General features: G+C 35.6%; 1 protein-coding gene across 1 annotated transcript in view; it reads left to right on the top strand.

Annotated features, from left to right (window-relative positions):
- Positions 1-16,207, top strand: part of CHORDC1 (cysteine and histidine rich domain containing 1) — a 29,323-nt gene that overhangs the window by 1,013 nt on the left and 12,103 nt on the right. The window contains exons 2-7 of the mRNA XM_023209203.3: positions 4,040-4,089; positions 7,067-7,123; positions 8,115-8,272; positions 10,961-11,064; positions 11,683-11,741; positions 15,896-15,966. Coding sequence (XP_023064971.1) covers positions 4,040-4,089; positions 7,067-7,123; positions 8,115-8,272; positions 10,961-11,064; positions 11,683-11,741; positions 15,896-15,966 — 499 coding nt within the window. The remainder of the gene's footprint in view (positions 1-4,039; positions 4,090-7,066; positions 7,124-8,114; positions 8,273-10,960; positions 11,065-11,682; positions 11,742-15,895; positions 15,967-16,207) is intronic.

Below are 16,207 nucleotides of genomic sequence, written 5' to 3'. Positions count from 1 at the left end.
AGTTATCTTTTTCTTACTAGCGGCATTTGTTGCTTGTTCTTGTTGTGGCCTCCACGTTTTACTACCATGCTGACTCCACTATAAAATGAGCGAATGTCATCTACAGCACCTAGATGTCGATTTAAGGATACAAAGCGAAAATGACTATTAGATGAAGGACGGGAAGTGATCAGTGAATTGAAGTTTTGATTGATAAAGAAGATGATTCCTTGCGTATTGTGAGAAGTGACAACACGTTTTCAGATGGAATTAGCATTTAGTTTATGTTTTCTGCATGCCAGACATCATCGCTTTATCATCTTTTTTAAAAATCTTCATAACAACCCTGGGACGCATGCAGTGTTACTTAGACCCTTTTGATAGAGAAGCTCGGTTCAATGAGGTAATATTAATAACATCCTTCATTATTGTGGAGATGAAAACTGATGCCTTTTGAACTCTTCACTTCTGAGTTGTTTGAAATACTTGTTTTTGGAACACAAGTAAATTGATGGCGCTATTTAAAATAACACCATTGATACAGGATTTTAAGGAAAAGGAAAATCCAACCTATGCAATACTCAGGTTACCGCCACTGACATTTTTATGATGCAAATATGATGCTACTCAAGAGGAAAATTGTGAGATTTCAGTGGATGACAAAATCGAGAAATGATTTTAAAGCCCTTTGGTGTTGGCAGCCTATGTAAAAAATTAATTGCACTTATGTCTGCAGATACTCTGCTTTAATATAGAATACAGGAGAAAGACTGACGCTTTGCTTATGGAAGAGTAAAGTTCAGGGGAGATAGTCATTTGTTGGAAGTCTGTATCCATGTGTGAATTGTTGCAGTGCCTAGGAAACAAAGCGACCAGGAAAACGGTCTCAAAAATTGGGTGGTCAGCAGTATCAGTTATTTCAATAAGATCGCTAAAAGTATATTTACTTTTGCGAAATGACGGTTTTTAAAGAGACTTAGAATAAATATTTCAAGTAAATTGAGTGAATGGAAGGAGAAGAAAATGGAGATACGGAGTAGGAGACAAAAACTACAAGGTTGGTTAGGAGGTTTTTTAGGAAGAGGTTTGCCTTTGTACAGTTGACGGAAGTAAGTTAAAAGAGGTAAATACACAAGCAAGTTACATTTTGCGTAAGCCAGATGCTCGATCTGTTATCTTTAAATATTTTTTAATCTACAGTAAATCCTTTTTTTTTTTTTTTTTTTTTGGTGCTATGGCATAATTACCATGCTTGTTGACTTAGTCTCATGATTTATGTTTTCTCCTGGGGAAAGAAATTAGACTCCCTTTTAAGCTGATGGAACGTTTAAATTTTTAACGCAAGTTAAAGGGTGTTTGTTTAAGGGAGACACAGTTGGTAACTTACATAGGTTAAACACTTATTCTATAATAAACACAGCTTCACAAACAGTATTTTATTTAATCGACGTATACAAGGAAAACTGAGGGAACTACTGGCGAGCAGCTCAGTGAGAAATTTAGCCAGGGTCAGACCCAATGTTAGAAGCCCTGGACACTTAACCACTACTACTGTGTTGTAGCTTCTCACCCATAAAATATTAATTTTACCAAAACTCTTAAAACTGATAAAGAAAGGATGGACATTAAAGAAACGATGAAGAATGTCCATTTGCTTGTTACTTCTTGTTTTTGAAAGCAGTGGCTTTCAAATTGTGTTCATACTAGTTGTATGGTTCAGATCTGACTCATTCCTGCTGCCATGCTGCCAAAATTGACTATCATTGTGACATTTTATGCCTCTGACTCTGTTATACATTGTGTGTTTTATGTTTAAGTTTAGTGTTTGAAAATACTGGATCTATTCTCTACTTCCATTCCCCTCTCAACTTCATGTCCTTTTGCGTATCCTTTTTTACTTCCAGCCTCCTTTTTCGGCCCTTAATTCCACAACTACCCTTAATTAATAACATCTTTCTGATCCACGAGAGACCTCTAACACTTTCTACATTAGCTGGTATCTGTGCAGCACATGGTTACTAAGGAAGCAATACTGGCTAATAACGGAGCGGGGAGATTTCTGTGAGCACCATTAATGAATTACTTTGAGGCAGCACCAGGAATCAGGTGATAGAGCAAGGGTGCCCAATGTTTTGGCTTCCCTGGGCGACATTGAAAAAAGAAGAATTATCTGGGCCACACTGGAAGAAGAGTAATTGGGCCACACATGAATATACACTAACACTAATGATAGCTGATGAGCTTAAAAGAAAACAAAGAAAGAAAAATTCATAATGTTTTAAGAAAGTTTACGAATTTATGTTGGGCTACATTCAGAGTCGTCTGGGGTGGCATGTTGGACAAGGTGGTTGTAGAGCATTGAAAGCTAAATAGAATTGAAAGGTTGAAAGTCTTATAAGCAGATTGCGGAGGGATGAAGCTGACTGTTACCTGATTTTTAAAAATATGGTACTCCATCTTGGAAATTGCTGAGACCAACTCGGTCGTGTATACCCTAACCTGGTGGCGCTAGAGGAATTAAAGACACACACACAGAAATATAGTGTGTGGAGTGGGAAATCAGGGGTCCCTTAGCCTTCAGAGTTGAGAGCCTCGAACAGAGATTTACCCATGTATTTATTGACAGCAAGCCAATCATAAGATTTACTAAAAGTATTCCTTACCGAAAATAAAGGGATGGGCTCTGGCTAGGTGTCTGCAGCATGAACGTGTCCTTAAGGCACAGATCACTCATGCTATTGTTTGTGGTTTAAGAACGCCGTAAGCGGTTTTCTGCCCTGGGTGGGCCAGGGGTTCCTTGCCCCCATTCAGGTAAACCCACGACTTTCTAGCATGGGCGTCAAGGCTGTCAAGAGCATGTCACAGTGCTGCAGAGATTTTGTTTATGGCCAGCTTTGGGGCCAGTTTATAGCCAGATTTGGGAGCGTGTTCCCAACACAAATTGTAATAAACCCCTTTACATAAGAGAAGTAAAGATTGATGGTGTAGTGGGGAGGGAAGTACAGAATAACACCCAGTGAGAATCTTGAAAATAGGCTGTAGAAGTTCAGAGTTTGTTTGTTTTTAAGATGGAGTCTTGCTCTGTTGCCTAGGCTGGAGTGCAGTGGCTTGATCTTGACTCCCTGCAAACTCTACTTCCCAAGTTCAAGCAATTCTCCAGCCTCAGCCTTCCGACTACAGGCATGCACTACCACGCCCGACTAATTTTTGTATTTTTTAGTAGACGAAGGGTTTCACCATGTTGGCTAGGCTGGTCTCAAACTCCTTACCTCAGGTGATCTGCCCACCTCAGCCTCCCAAAATGCTGGAAATACAGGTGTGAGCCACCGGGCCGGCCTAGACGACTTTTTTTTTTTTTTAATTAAAAAGTAAACTTTAATGTCGAAAATTCACACTTGGGGAAGGCAGAAAGATCACACACACGGCTGTCACTTCACACTTGGAAGGTTGCACAGTGGCCAGGCAGAGACGCTCCTCACTTCCCAGACGTTGCAGGGAGGGGGAGGGGGGTGCGGATAGAGGCACCCTAGTGGTCTTTTTAGTGAGGTTTTGTAGCTAGGAATTGACTGCTGTCTAGGAAAGTTAAATTAGCAATTAGATACTGCAAAAAATCTTTACAGTATTTAAAATCTTGAGCCTGTTATTACAAAATGCCTTTTAGGAAATCTCTTGTGAAACTTTTATGGATTAATGCACGTAAGAATACTTCAAGTTTGATAGTATATTTGTAAAAGCAGATTTGAAAAATGCTGGTCAAAATTTGGGGGTTTGAAGTTTTGGTACTAAACAAATTTTACTACCAAGATTAGGGGAATATAAAATATAATTGTTACACGTAAACCTGTATTTTTATCTTTAGTCATCATACTCTTGAATTAGAATTATTACTATTTTAATATAGTACACTTTGTGCTGTGCATCAAACTCAGTCATTTGTACCTTTTTAAGGTACCTGCATTTGGAAAAAGGATTAAAGGTTAACACCTTAAGGAGATGATCATGTATACATTTTTCTTCATTGTAAAAAGAGTGGTACTTTTTTTCCTTCTGTTTTCTGCAGATGCTTGCACATACCACCCAGGTGTTCCAGTCTTTCACGATGCATTAAAGGTAGGAAGTATATTTTCATTTTCTTCATATCTGTGTAGTAAATTGAGAGATGTAATACTAAATCTTTGTTTTCTCATCTTTTTTTGGTCAGCTAGTGACTTCTTAATGACCTTTGGGGGGGGGGTGCTTTAAGTGTATACTCCACTAAAGGCAAAGAAAAGAGAGTAGATGGTGATCTTAAGGTCTTTTCCAGTTACAAAATTGTATTTTAATTCTCTCTCGTGTGTGTGTGTGTGTGTTTTTTTTTTTTTTTTTTTGAGATGGAGTCTCACTGTGTCGCCCAGGTTGGAGTGCAGTGACGCGATCTCAGCTCGCTGCAACCTCCGCCTCCTGGGTTCAAGAGATTCCACCTCAGCCTCCTGAGGAGCTGGGATTACAGGCACCTGCCACCATGTGCAGCTAATTGTTGTATTTTTAGTAGAGACAGGGTTTCATCATGTTGACCAGGCTGGTCTCGAACTCCTGACCTCAGATGATCCACCTGCCTCAGCCTCCCAAAGTGCTGGGATTACGGTGCCTGGTCTTTATTTTCATTTTCTGCACCCCTTTCTTCACTTTCCTAATTTTGGGGGGAAATAGAGTGGTCATATTGAATCTCAGTCTGTCACTACTGGCTAATAACAGCTCTGAATTTTAGAAAAGATTGTTATAAACAGTGTCAGTCTCGGGACAGAAGTGCCAGTCTCGGAACAGACATGTAAATTTAGAGTGTTTTTACTTCAAAGAAATGTTACCTGTTTTCCAGCCATACTTCTTTGATGTTTTGGAGAATTAGTAGAATGTTGTTTGACTAGATTTTTGCTGGTTGTCTTTTTAAAATTCATGATAATATGATACATTTAAAGAGTTTCCTTTGTGTATCTCAAAAGATAATGCTGTGGTAGGGCTGCCGTGGTTTTAGGTTCTGCAACTTTGGTTCTCAGGAACATAAGCAGTCTTAACATGTTTAAATATTGTTGGTGCCCTTTAAATGTCTAATTATACCTTCCAGAGAGTAGACTGTTTTGGCACTTCACTGTTACACCACCAAATCTAACAAAAGATGTATTAGTCTGGTTAGTCCTGAGTGAGGAAAACAGAAGACGTTCAGTAGGGCAAGTTGAGACCTTACTCCTCCATACATTTTTTTAGTTTTTACAAATCTTTGTGGTGGTGGAAACTGTGGTGCTGTGGAAATGTTTATTTTCCTTTTGGGGAATTTTATCTTTCCTAGACTGCCATTTATTCTGCTGTTTTTGTTTTAGTGTATCTTTTTCTTTTTTTCCCTATTCTGTTTTCCTCTTAGCTCTTAAAGGTAACCTTTGGCTGTTTTCTCTCATTCAGTTCATTCATTCGTTTTCTCAAATGTCACCTTTACACTGGTGGCTTTTACAGCACATTTCTATTTATGTGTCTCATTGGCAACGTCAGACCAGTTTCTAGTGTGTACCCTTTATTCCAAAAGTAGTCTACCTCTCAACTTTACTGCTCCTAGTAATGATACTACTGACTTTCTGATCATTTGGTCCATTGCCTGTTTTTTCTCTTACCGCATTGTTAATCACTCCAAGTCTTAATGATTTCACTTGGAAGTATTTTTGCCTCTCTCTCTTCTGCAGTTGTAGTGTTTATTATGGTCTCTATTTTATAACCATTTCTTAAAGTCCTAGACTTTCCAAGGTTATTGGATTTCACAGTCCAGAAGATTTCAGACACAATGTATATACATCAATAAAGGGATACTAGTTGATTGACCAAGTAAGAAGTTAAACATTGCATTGACAAAAGAAAGACTATTTTAGTATCGGAAGGGGCATATTCGGAGAAAAGGACAATCTTGCTGAAAAAAGACAACTAGCAACCTTATATTCACGTAACTTAAATTTATCTTTCCTTTTCTCATTGTACTGAAGACTAGCATAGAATCCAGATTGGCATTTGGAAACAGCTGGCCTATGTTATATTTTACATGTATGTATCACAGTATCTGACATAATTCAGTACATGATTAAGACAGTGGAACTTTTTTCTTGTAGAATAACTTTTCTGTTGACTATATTATTGATACTATTTAAACCCTATATTTAAGGTTGTAGTGATTGATCTACATCTCAGATTAAAAGATAATTAAATTTCAAAATAAAGGAAAAGTTGAATTATACTATATTTGAAATTACCTTTAAAGAAAAGGGACCTACAGGTGCATATTATGAGAAAAATCACCACCAAATTTTTATGCAGTCTTTTGAAAATCAGCGAGGTCCAGGTGGATGTGTGCAAAGTTGCCTCTTAATCTGAATTTAGTCCCAAATCTTCATCTGAAGTTCCAAGTTTTGAGATTTTGCATTTTTGTTTCCCTGTTCTCTATAAACATTGGAATTAAAAGATAATTATTAAAACCATTTTTTGGTAAACTACTTGATAGTTTGTTCAAAAGTTACAAATAGTAATAGTTTCTGTGTCTTTATGCTTCTCACTGAAAAGATCACCTTCAAAGACTTATTAGTGCTTTGGCTGCTATGTTAGTTAATCTTTGTTGTTCTGAAAATAGAATGCTTATTGTGAAACTGTAATAGATTTTGGTTTAAAAACTAAATTATTGTTATTATCATTAACTTAATAGCTTTGAAAAGTAAAATACCTATACTTATTTTGAATATTGGTTATGTGATAGTTTTAGGAATTATAACGTGTTTTTCTTCTAATAAGCAGACCCGATTGTTGAAAAGAAAAGCCATTTTTGTTTTATAAAGGTGCTTCCCTTGATGATAGGGCACAGCACAAATCACTTTAACATTGGTTAATTGGTTTTTTAAAAATCAAAGATTAATATTCATTTTACTTGATTAGGTGAATTATATGCAACACTGAAATTTTGCACTCTATGTATACGCAAGTTACTGCAGGATTCAAGTAGATAAGTGCAAGTAGAGTGTTTTAGTGGGTCATGGTTCCCATGCAAATAGAGTTTTTAATTTCTTTCTCTTGTTTTCCATAGGGTTGGTCTTGCTGTAAGAGAAGAACAACTGATTTTTCTGATTTCTTAAGCATTGTAGTAAGTATTAATTTTTTTTTTCTAGATTATCTTCCTGAAAATACATGTTACAGAAAGCTTCAGATTTGAGGAGTCTGATTTCTGATACAGATTGATTGGTGTCTTCATCAACTTGCAGATAACACCTTTTAAAAAGCAGCTCATCTCCCTTCCACAGCTTGTAAAATAAAGAATCTGTTTTGGAAGTTAACGTTTTAAGATATTAGTTACTTGCTTATCATTTTAGATTTGTTCTTTCTGTTGTGTTGAAAGAACATCAAGAAGGATAAAGTGGTGAGGAACAATTTAAAGCCGTTTCAGTTAGGAACTATAAAGTTTTATCTAAGATGCTGTTGAAATATTTTATATACCATTTTTATATAAAACCATTTTATATACCACTAAGAAAACTAAAGCTACTAACAAACTGATAATGCTATTGATTGTATCATTTCAGAGGTGTTAAAGAGTATATATAATTCAGGAGAATGTAGTAGAAAAGTAACTAACATTTGTTGAAGGTTATCACCTGCCAAATGTGCCAGGCATTATATTATTTAACCCTTTCAGAAAATATCTTACGCAAGATTACCTCCATTTTACAAATGAGGAAATGGAGGTTTAAAAAGATTGTCTTGCTTAAGGTCATGTAACTAATAAGTATGTTGAGAACTAGGTCTCAAATTGAGGCCTTTTTGTGTAACAGATTTTTATGTGTAACTATTTTTTACAGTTCTTTGTGGGATTCCTCAGAATTCTTCTCTAAACAAGAGGTTTATGCTGTATTTTTAATCGAATAAGTAGATGTTTATGAAGTGTAATTCAAAAACTTTTTTAAAAAGCATTCAGAGATTCAGCAAATATAGCACATTTGGAGTTCTGTTTTTAATTTCTTAAATTCAATGTAATGAAACTGGAGAAAACATGAAATAGAATCAAAGAATTGAAAATATAGTGTTTCTATCATGAAATGTAAAATATATAGCTCTTAATGAATATCTTTCATTAACAGGGCTGTACAAAAGGTAGACATAATAGTGAGAAGCCACCTGAGCCAGTCAAACCTGAAGTCAAGACTACTGAGAAGAAGGAACTATCTGAATTAAAACCTAAATTTCAGGAACACATCATTCAAGCCCCTAAGCCAGTAGAAGCAATAAAAAGACCAAGGTACACTTTATATAGTTACATATTTTTGTCACACTTGAATAGTAGCACTTGTGCATGGTACTTTCCTTTATGATTTAGCATGATACCATTTGTAGCTACTATGTAGGCCACCAAGCTCTGAACCATTTGGTTTCTCCCTTAAATCTGCCTTAAATTTTTATTTCTCTGCAACTTGAGAGCGTGTACACAATGCAACTGTGTAACAGATTTGCATATTGTATTGTCATAATTACAGGGCCATGTATCATCAGGGTGGGGAAGTCACACATTTTTCTTGTGCGCAGTGATGTGGCATGGTAAAATTTTTTGAAGCAGTTTTCCGTGTCATGGAATCTGTTTGAGGTAAAAAATAATGCAGAGGCCTAATCATCCATCTTTACTTTCAGATCCCTGAAAACTACTGTTAATCTCATTACTACTGGTCAATTTTTAATGCATTTGATTTAGGTGACATATTTGTGAAAGTCTTAAAAAAGCTTTTGCTCATTGTGCAATAGAATTGTACAGATTCTTCATATTCGCCTTCTGATAACCAGACTCTGTATTCCCACACATGTATATCGAGTACCTTTGTTGAACCAGGTCTTCTTCATGCTACACTTGAGTACTAAATTGTTTTAGAAGAAAACTACAGAACTTAAAAAAAAGTGAATTTTTTTTTTTGGCTGCAAGTAGGCATCTATTGTAATTTTTATTCATGCTATGAACTCATGATTTTCCCTTTATTCTGCATTGATCCTACTTAAATTTATAGAGTATTGAATAATATAGAACCAAGATAAGAACCCTAAGAAACTTTAGATACTTACTTGTTCATTACATTCTGAGTACAGATTATTGCTAAGGAAACTACTCAGGATGATTTTATTCTCTCTCCATTTTCATAGTTAGAAGAGACCTTTGAATGCTTTGTTGGCCAATTTAGCAGTTAGAAAAATAATTGGGAAAAGACAAAACTTCTGTCATGGCTCGTTGTTAATCTCTTTAGTAATATAATAGAGTCTGTACTATAATAGTATGAGTTAATTTTTTCTCTAAATGTTGAGCCATTATTTTACTAAAGGGCAGTAAGAGGCCAGGCACTGTGGCTCAAGCTCATAATCCAGCACTTTGAGAAGCCTAGGAGGGAGGATCCTTTGAGCCCAGGAGTTTGAGACCAATCTGAACGAGATCCTCTCTCTCCAAGAAAAAAAAAATTAGCTGGGTTTGGTGGTATGCTCATGTAGTTGCAGCTACTCAGGCTGAGGCAGGAGGATCTTGAGATTGACTCTTTAAAAAAGGAAAAGAAAAAAGGTAGTGAGATGAGAATAATTAAATATTTTATCCTAAATTCATTTGGTGGTATTATACAAATTATGAGGATGTAGGTTTTTACTTTTTTTTTTTTTTTTTTTTAAGAGGAACAGTCCCTCTCTTACCCAGGCTGTAATGCAGTGGCATTATAGCTCACTGCAGCCTTGAACTCCTGGGCTGAAGCCATCCTCCTGCCTAACCCTCCCTGGAACTATAGGTGTATGCTACTATTACTGTATTCACACTGTTATGAAGAAAGTGATTTATAAAGAAATCACTCAAGACTGAGTGATTTATAAAGGAAAAGAGGTTTAATGGACTCACAGTTCCATATGGCTGGGAAGGCCTCACAATCATGGCGGAAGGCAGACGGAGTAATAAAGGAATCTTTCACATGGTGGCAGGCAAGAAAAAACCATCAGATCTTCTGAGACGTATTCGCTATCATGAGAACAGCATGGGAAAAATGCATCCCCATGATTCAGTTACCTCCCACCAGCTCCCTCACACACCTTGTGGGGATTATGGGAGCTAGAATTCAAGATGAGATTTGGGTGGGGACACAGGGAAACCATATCAATGACTGACTAATGTGTTTTATTTTTTTGTAGAGACAGGGTTCTTTGTTGCCCAGGCTTCAAGCAGTCCTCTTGTCTCAACCTCCCAAAGTGTTGGAATTATGAGCATAAGCGACCATGCCTTGCCTATGTACTTTTAAAATGCCTCTTTCGTCAGATTTTTCATTGTGGATATAGAATGAATAGCCTGCAATTTTTGTTTTTATTGCTGTGTTTATTAATATTATTAATCCTTATTTATTGAATGGACTTAAATAAATTGTGTATACAACACTTGGCCATTATGAAATGTTAGATGTTGTTTTTTTAACCCTACTGAAATTGCCTTGCAATACGATTATATCTGAATTTACAGATCCATATGCCAGTGTCCACATAAATTATCCCCACTGGTAAAAGTGAGTATGGATTCACTTAGAACTTACTTATATTTCATGTTCATTATGTGCTCAGCATTTAGCTTGGACATGGGATATAAAAGTACATTATGGTCCCTTCCTCAGCATTACTCATCTTGAAAAAGTTGAATTCCTAGTCTATTCCCTTCTCGTTAGTGCAACTGATTAATAATTAAATATGCTGACAATAGCATGATTATTTGAGACTTGCTGTTCTAATATAAGGAGCTTTTCTGTTAAGACAGAATGTAGTATGTTGTAACAATTATTTACAAAATACCTTCTTTTAACTTTTTAATGGGAATAATTTGATTCCCAAAGCATTTGGTTTCTCAAAAAGCTTTTAAGGTTATTAATTTGGAGTACAAAGAAATATTTTGGTATATAAATAATGGTAATAAGGTTTCAAAATTCTCCAGCCCAGATGAACCAATGACAAATTTGGAATTAAAAATATCTGCCTCCCTAAAACAAGCACTTGATAAACTTAAACTGTCATCAGGGAATGAAGAAGATAAAAAAGGTAAGATTTTATTTTGTTTTATTGTAATTATTTTATGGTGCAGTTAAGCAGTTATCCAAAAGAGAGAACAGTAGTTTACTGCATATAAATAGGGAAAAGTAGCAAATTGTAGTTAAGAAACTTTTTTTCTTCTAAATGTCAGATATGAAAAACTACAAATACTCTAGAACCTAATAGTTTAATTCCATGTCTTTATTCAAAATGAGAACCTATATTAAATTTTTTTTCTTTTATGGTTCATTATTTTTTTAAGAATCAGCTAAATTTCTTTGATATTTTAAAATGTTTTCTTGTACGTTATACAAAATATATTCACTATTCTCTGACTTTATACCTGGTACCATGGGAGGAAAACACCCTTTCATGATTTATTTTACAAAGTTAAGATATTGGATATAACATTTTGTTATGGAAAAAGTTGTTTCCTGCATTGTCGAAGACACCAGGTACTCAAGAAGAAGAAATGTGTCACATATCATTTTGGGGATATAAGCAAAACCTAGTCACAGTCATTTTTTAAAAACTACTGTTTTCTGGAAAAACCTACTTTTTAAGAATGATGCCACAGTGAAGTTCTATTTTAACTTTTTAACTTGATTTTTTTTTTCTTTGTTTCAGAAGAAGACAATGATGAAATTAAGATTGGGACCTCATGTAAGAATGGAGGGTGTTCAAAGGTATATATTACAAAATTCGTGATGTGTTATGAAGTAAAATTTTAATTTTGAGAAAAGTGCAGTTCACTGACTCAATTCATACATTTGCATGCATGTTATATATTGGACATTATGCTGGAGACTAGGGCTACAGTCATGGGTAAGAGACTCTGAGTAGCATCATGTCCAGTAGAATAATGAAAATAAGTAATTCCAATTTACTTAACATTTACTGAGCACTTATTATGTGCCAGACATTTTATGGGCTGGAGACATAGTATCAAATAAAGCAAACATTTCTGTTCATATGTAGCTGATATTCTAGAATGGGGAGAAGAGCAACAAATAGGTAGGTAGGTATTACAAAATCAGGATGATAAGAAAGTAAAACATACTAACGAGTGCTTAGCCTTTCTTGAGATAGTAACACTAAATCAGAAATCTTCATATTGTACTGGATGGATTATGTCAACCTGGGTGAAGTGTTTTGGATGCAGTAGCATGAGCAGAGGCTTTAGAACTTGGCTATTCAAGGAATAACAAGGTCTGTGGAGCTTGGGCAAGGATAACAGGTAAGAGAGAGAGACAAAATTACGGTGGTTCTTTTGAGCCAGGATGAGGTATTTGGGCTTTATTCTAAGTATTATGAGAAGCTATTACTTGCTTTACGGAAGGGTTTTAAAAAGATTCTGTGACTGGTGAGTGGTAAATATGTGGTGACGGAGCAGGAGTGGAATTGGAAGAAGAGAAACCAGCTAGGATGCTATTGTGGAAGACCAGATAATGTGATTGGAGAGTAGTTTGTTGGGAAGTGATTAAATGTGGGATGCAGTCGAACGTACCAGTAAGGCCTTTTCCTGCCTCTTGCTACTCGATATAAAACTTGCATATCTTCCAGCATTTCTTCTCCCTTTCCGTTTTTCTCCATTGCTTTTACGACTTTATATTATTTTGCATACTTATTTTGCTTCTGATCTATACCATCTAACCCCCCGCTGAGTAAAAGTTGTGAGGATAGGGATTTTTGTTGTTCTTGTATCTTCAGTGCTTAGAACAGTGCATGTAGAATGAATGATAGAATTTAAAAGTACAGATGGTTCCCAACTTACCATGGTGTAACTTAAGATTTTTTTGACTTAACAATGGTATTATCAGGCTGTAACCACATTGTAAGCGAAGGAGCATCTGCCTGTATTAGCAGGATTTGCTAATGGTTTCGATGTGAAGGGAATTCAAGCATCTGGGTGGTTGGTGACACCATTGACCAACAAGGTGAAAATGGGGTGGGGGCAGGTTTGTACTTTTTCCTCATGTTAAATTTTAGATCATTTAAGGAATGGAGATATAATTGTATTTACATGTGTATGAGGTAGAAATAGTAGATGAAAGGGAATTAATAATTACTGGAGTGGGGAAGGCAGTGCAAATGGTAGGGTAATAGAGGAAGATCAAGGAGAAGGTATCAGATGCGTTTTGAAAAGTGAATGACAGGAAAAACAGAAAGGGTATTTCAAGCATAAGTGATAGCAGAAGTATAGAGAAAATGATGTAATGGTACAAATTTGCTGCTGTGGAGTTGAGATTAATAGAGATAAGTAGACCTGGCCAGATCCTAAAAGGGTTTAGTGGTGCAGGGAAGTTAGATCGTACGTTAGATTGTGGAGGCCATTGAAATTGAAGAAATTTTTAGTCTTTTTCATTGAAACATAGCATTGAAGTTTGTTAGAGGATATATCAATATAAATTTATAGCTGAAGGGATTTTCACAAAGTTAAACACAGCAGCAGTGCAGAGCACTCCTTATGTGTTTTCTCATTCATTATCTCCCTCAAATGTTTTTCTGTCAATCAACTTAGGTTTTTTTCTGTTTCAGAGTTTAATGTAAAAATAACCATAGAGTATATACTCTTGTTTGTCTTCTTCTGCATAATAATGCTTGTTTTATCTATCTTTGTTGCATGTAGTTATGGTTTTGTCTTATTTCTTTAAAGTACGTCATTATTTGAATGTGCCACAAATAATTTCTACTTTATTTGTCCTTTAAAAATTTTTTTTAATAATGCTATTATGAACATTCTCTTTGAAATGGAGTTTCGCTCTTGTCACCCACCCTGGAATGCAATGGTAGGATCTCGGCTCACTACAACCTCCACCTCCCAGGTTCAAGCAGTTCTTCTGCTTCAGCCTCCTGAGTAGCTGGGTTTACTGCCGCCCCCCACCACGCCTGACTAATTTTTGTATTTTCACTAGAGACAGGGTTTCACCGTGTTGGCCAGGCTGGTCTCAAACTCCTGAACCTCAGGTGATCCACCCGCCTTGGCCTCCCAAAGTGCTGGGATTACAGGCGTGAAGCCACCGCACCTGGCATATTATGAACATGCTTGTGCATGACTTTTGTGACACACATTTCCATTTCTAGTATTTTGGATTTTTTTTAAATTTTGGCATATGTGCATGATACTTATCAATTAGTTCAGCATCCCTAATCTGAAATGCTCCACTGAGTATTTTCTTTAACTGTCATGTTGGCACTCAAAAAGTTAACAAATTTTGGATTAGGTGTGCCCATCTGTATACCTCTAGCATTAATAACAGATACTTCCACATAGTTTTCCAAAGTGGTTGTATTTCTACCAGCAGTATGTGAGGCTGATTCAACTTGTCCTGCAGTTTGTTAACATTTTGTTATACCATTTTTTTTTTCTATTTTAACCATTCTAGTGTGTGTAGTGTTTTCATCATGGTTTTGATTTGTACTTCCTTCATGATGACTGCTTTTATGTATGTTTATTAGCCATTTGTATATCCTCTTGTGAAGTGTGCGGAATCTTTTACCTGTCTCTCTAATGTCTCTTTCCTACCAATTTGTAGGAATTCTTTATGTATTTTATCTGTGACTCTTGTCAGAAATTCTGTGCTTTTTCACTGTCTTAATGATGACTTTGATAAACACAGGCTTTTTAATTTTGACAAAATCCAATTTGTCCATCATTTTCTTTATGACTAGTGCTTTCTATGTTCTATTTAAGAACCGTTGCTTACTTCAGGGCTGTGAGTGTTTTCTCATATGGAGGCACATTTAAATATGTAAATGACCTAGAACTGATTAATGTATAAGGTATGACATGGATGTAAAGAACTTTAAACAAGAGAGTGATAGTAATTTGATAATTAGATAGTAGAAAATAGAAATCAAAGACTGAGAAATAGTAGAAACTTGTTAGTATAGTCTGCTTAAAATCTGCTAGCTTATGAGGAAGATCAACAAATTGATACATTCAAGTAAAATTGATGAGATTTCATTGTAGACTACCTATGGCTGGACGGAGAGGAGATGCTGAAAAGGAACTAATGGATTTTGCTTTGACAAACTGAGTCTGTATGGTGCCATCAAATAATATGGGGAAAAGAATAGAATGTGGGGGCAGTAACATTAAGTTTAGTAGATGCTGACATACCGAGTTTTGTGTTCTTATGTAATATCTTAAGGAGATATACACGTCTAGTATTATACTTTGGATTTATAAAGATGAGCACAGAATTTTATTTTTCTGTTTGTAGGTAGTGCTATAAATACAAAAATAGAAAATATACTACTGGCTACATCCATGTTTTATTAACATAATTTTTTGTGAATTCATCTGTAGAGCCTCCATCTACAGCAGCAATGGGGCCCGGATCTTCCAGACAAACCCTGGATATATATATAGGTCTGCAGCTCATTTTACCCTTTATAGGGATAAGAAATCACCATCACTCTAGAACTTCCAGAATTGCTTATTAGATTTTTCATATTATTTGATAATACCTACATGGAGTTTACTGTACACATAAGTCATGCCATAACTGTATTTCTATTGAGAGTATTAATCCCTTGATTTCAACATTGTTTTCTAAATTAGTACTAAGTAAGTACTTGAATATGATTGGATGGGATCTCATACTCAAAAGGCTGAAAGTATCTTAATATGACTTTCTCACAGGGACCTAAAACTTAACCAAGTCCAAAAGGGAATCATTTTTCATTTTTTAACAGAATGGCGTGGGATGGATTTATGGATTTTCTAGGTAATTGTCATTTAAGTATTTTGCAAAGTTCATAGAGGTCAGCAATATGTATGATATGTAACTGTGAGATGCACAGCTAATTTTTTTTCTCTTTGTTTCATTTTTAGACATATCGGGGTCTAGAGAGTCTAGAAGAAGTCTGTGTATATCATTCTGGAGTACCTATTTTCCATGAGGGGTAACTTATGCATGACTTATTAAAATAATTTACGGTAGAATTTAAAAAGTTAAACCTTTCTGTCTTTAAACATTGTTTGCCATGCAGGGTTATTAGGCATTTTACTTACATTGTCATTAACATCTTCACAATAGCCTACACAAACACAGGGGTTTGTATGTTGTATGTTTATACATGAGAAAACAAACAAGGTTACAGTTCTTAAGTGGTCATTGTGATATAAACCACCTGTTTCTCTTTA

Source organism: Piliocolobus tephrosceles, chromosome 13 (genome assembly GCF_002776525.5).
Source record: "Piliocolobus tephrosceles isolate RC106 chromosome 13, ASM277652v3, whole genome shotgun sequence".
NCBI lineage: Eukaryota > Metazoa > Chordata > Mammalia > Primates > Cercopithecidae > Piliocolobus > Piliocolobus tephrosceles.
The sequence above is the reverse complement of the archived record's forward strand: the minus strand, read 5'-3'. Positions and strand labels throughout refer to the sequence as shown.